The sequence below is a fragment of the Camelina sativa genome, chromosome 16, assembly GCF_000633955.1.
Source record: "Camelina sativa cultivar DH55 chromosome 16, Cs, whole genome shotgun sequence".
In the NCBI taxonomy this organism is placed as follows: Eukaryota; Viridiplantae; Streptophyta; class Magnoliopsida; order Brassicales; family Brassicaceae; genus Camelina; species Camelina sativa.
In genome coordinates, this window is record NC_025700.1 from 6,846,132 (window position 1) to 6,848,008 (window position 1,877).

General features: G+C 35.4%; 1 protein-coding gene across 1 annotated transcript in view; it reads right to left on the bottom strand.

The window, feature by feature from the left end:
* Positions 1-1,877, bottom strand: part of LOC104750040 (general negative regulator of transcription subunit 4-like) — a 10,763-nt gene that overhangs the window by 6,930 nt on the left and 1,956 nt on the right. The window contains exons 2-7 of the mRNA XM_010471766.1: positions 1,697-1,796; positions 1,047-1,174; positions 801-951; positions 593-702; positions 325-408; positions 189-237 (exon numbers count right to left, since the gene is read on the bottom strand). Of these exons, the coding sequence (XP_010470068.1) occupies positions 189-237; positions 325-408; positions 593-702; positions 801-951; positions 1,047-1,174; positions 1,697-1,792 (618 nt within the window). The 5' untranslated portion in view covers positions 1,793-1,796. The remainder of the gene's footprint in view (positions 1-188; positions 238-324; positions 409-592; positions 703-800; positions 952-1,046; positions 1,175-1,696; positions 1,797-1,877) is intronic.

A 1,877-nucleotide genomic window follows, 5' to 3' on the forward strand; every position in this document is an offset into this window, starting at 1 on the left:
CTCATGTGCACTGATATGGTCTCATCTTTTGTGAAACTATCCTCTTGGGCACCAAACTCATGCAAATAAAGGCATTCGGCATTGGTGCAAGGCTGCAGAAACAAAAAGGCATCCATGAAACACAATTGGATTTGTATTTAAGTATTTAAAGGGAACTAGTGAGCGAATGCAAGAAAATATCAGATTACCATGTTTCTCAACCACGCATGACAATACTTCATGGTCCCAAAACATGCCCTAATGCCATCCAAAAAATATTAGAAGTTGAACCACAGAATCCACAACCTACATAACTAATTTTGAAAAAACGGAAACATCACATACTTCAAATTTCTACCATCCAAAATAAATCCATGTACTGATCGGATACATCGAATTGCTTCGTCCTCTTTGGAGTAAGTAATATATCTGGGAAATTTTAGTTTTGGGGAGAAAAAGAAATGATGATGTTAGTTCAATGAAGTTTGTTAAAGCAAACATGTCTAACAGACCACAAAAAGAAGGGAGGTTCTGCTTAGCTATATTGAATCAAAAATATTTAGTTCATCCTAGATACCACTATCAGAATATGAAAGGAAATTCGGATACATACACACTGCAAGTATTGTTTGGAAATTGTTGGACAGCCCCAGCTGCAGTCCGAGACATTGCTACTTTAACGACTTTTCCATATTGACCAAAGTATTCTCTTCGCTGAAAAAGCTGCGTACATAAAAACCAGATTAATGAGATGAAAACGGTAAATTTTTTTCAAAGTAAATGTGAGTGCCAAGGAGATAAGTTAGGCTGTTTAAAATTACATCTTCATCTGCCAGATCAAAAGGCAAGCTCATAACGTAAACCAAATTTCTCTGGATGACTCTCACACCAGTTAGATCTTTCTTTCCCTCTGAAGGTTTAGACTTCACCTTCTGTGACTTTTTCCGGTCATTGTTAAGTTCAGCAAACAACCTGGTGAATTATCAGAAAAGAAAAAAGGAGGAAAAGTTTTTTACAGGTTTAACAGAAGCAAAAATAAAAAGGCTTGCTTTCAGCTTCAGCACTACCTTTCACAGTTGAATGTCATCCCAACAATCTTTTCCTTATCATAAGGGGTACGACATGCAGGACAGCGACCCTCTGTCTTATCTTTCTCAGCCATCTCTATAATATGATGCCAACACCAAACACATATCTGCACAAAGCACAGGTATTTACATTAAAAAAAAGGTGACAGATTATATATCACCACAGTGGCACAATGAATAAATCAAACATAAACGAACAGGTAAACAAGATAAGAATGGGTAATGTCAGTCTTAAACATCGATAATAACAAAGGATGCATTCTTAGATACCAATGTAGGCCAACCAAGATGAAACAGTTAAAAAGAAAAAGATCTAAAAGACAACAAATCATGGTCCTTTCCAACAGAACACAGTTCCACAGAGGCATGTGTAAATAATATATACGCCAGACAGAGTTAAACAGAAGCTCAAATTCTTTTCATAACTCTATGGTGCTTAAACTCAAAAACAATATGCAAAAAAGAACCAAACTGCTCATAGCAAATTGCACTGAAAGTAACACCCTCAAAGAAACATAAATGATTTCAGACTAACAAACCAAGAACACAAAACACATTCTTCTTAAACAGTGACAAAGAAACAAAGTCTGGTGGTAAGACACATATGAAGGGGTAGGTTGTTATCTAACCTGATTGCCACATTTACAAGGTTTAAGATGTTGATCAGTCAAGTCCATCTCCTCAGCACAGAGAGGACAAGTCTTTTCTCCTTTCTCATTCATCATTTACCTAATTAAAGATTTAATAAACAATTATTAGAATCAGAACATAAAAAACCCACAATTTTTCCAATTAATTAAAAAAAAAAAA